This window comes from Sinocyclocheilus rhinocerous, unplaced genomic scaffold, assembly GCF_001515625.1.
Source record: "Sinocyclocheilus rhinocerous isolate Xijiao unplaced genomic scaffold, SAMN03320098_v1.1 scaffold737, whole genome shotgun sequence".
NCBI classification, from domain to species: Eukaryota; Metazoa; Chordata; class Actinopteri; order Cypriniformes; family Cyprinidae; genus Sinocyclocheilus; species Sinocyclocheilus rhinocerous.
The window spans coordinates 8,124-9,036 of NW_015632805.1; the positions used below are offsets into that span (position 1 = coordinate 8,124).

General features: G+C 42.5%; 1 protein-coding gene across 1 annotated transcript in view; it reads left to right on the forward strand.

The window, feature by feature from the left end:
* Positions 1–913, forward strand: part of LOC107743068 (colorectal mutant cancer protein-like) — a gene marked incomplete at its 5' end in the record, with an annotated part of 7,793 nt that overhangs the window by 4,240 nt on the left and 2,640 nt on the right. Inside the window, one exon of the mRNA XM_016556182.1 lies at positions 756–844. Within this exon, the coding sequence (XP_016411668.1) occupies positions 756–844 (89 nt within the window). The remainder of the gene's footprint in view (positions 1–755; positions 845–913) is intronic.

Here is a 913-nt window from a genome sequence, read left to right on the forward strand (position 1 = left end):
TCTGTCTGTCTGCTGTCTGTCTGTCTGTCTCTCAGTCGTCCGTCCTTCTGTCTGTCTGTTGTCTGTCTGTCTGCTTTCTGTCTGTCTGTCTGTCTCTCAGTCGTCCGTCCTTCTGTCTGTCTGTTGTCTGTCTGTCTGCTTTCTGTCTGTCTGTCTGTCTCTCAGTCGTCCGTCCTTCTGTCTGTCTGTTGTCTGTCTGTCTGCTTTCTGTCTGTCTGTCTGTCTCTCAGTCGTCCGTCCGTCCGTCTGTCTGTTGTCTGTCTGTCTGTCTGTCTCTCAGTCGTCCGTCCTTCTGTCTGTCTGTTGTCTGTCTGTCTCTCAGTTGTCCGTCGTCCGTAAATTAATTAATTAGTTTAAATATACAAATAATATGATTTGCATAAAATTTGTATGTGCTATTTATGTAAATATTAAAGGAAACAGTGATTAGACCGTCAATTGTGATTGTGTGATATTTGGCTGTCGTGTGTTAATGAGCTCATGGTTGTGATGTCATCAACATGTTGATTTTTGAAGGAACTGTTTTTTGACATTTAGCTTTAATTAATCTTTTTGGATGTGGAGAGGACGTTTTTAAGCACTGAAAGTTACAGTGTGTTACACGTAAAAACCAGATTGATGCACATTTGAAACAAGAGACTTTGATATGAACCGTTTAAGGCGTCGTTTTTGGTAAATGAGAAAAACGAGACTTGATGCAGTCACATAAATCAGTAATATCTGATTGACTGATGTGTGTTTGTCTGTGTTTACAGGACTCTGATTCTCCAGCGATCAGTCTGTGTGATCTGAGGAGTCTGAGCGACAGCGACCTCGCGGCGGAGCTCACCAGTGCCCTCAGGAGGTCAGATACTCTTAAACCTCTGAGCCGTCTTTTGTGCATGTGTGTTTTGTTGAGTATCATATTTGATCA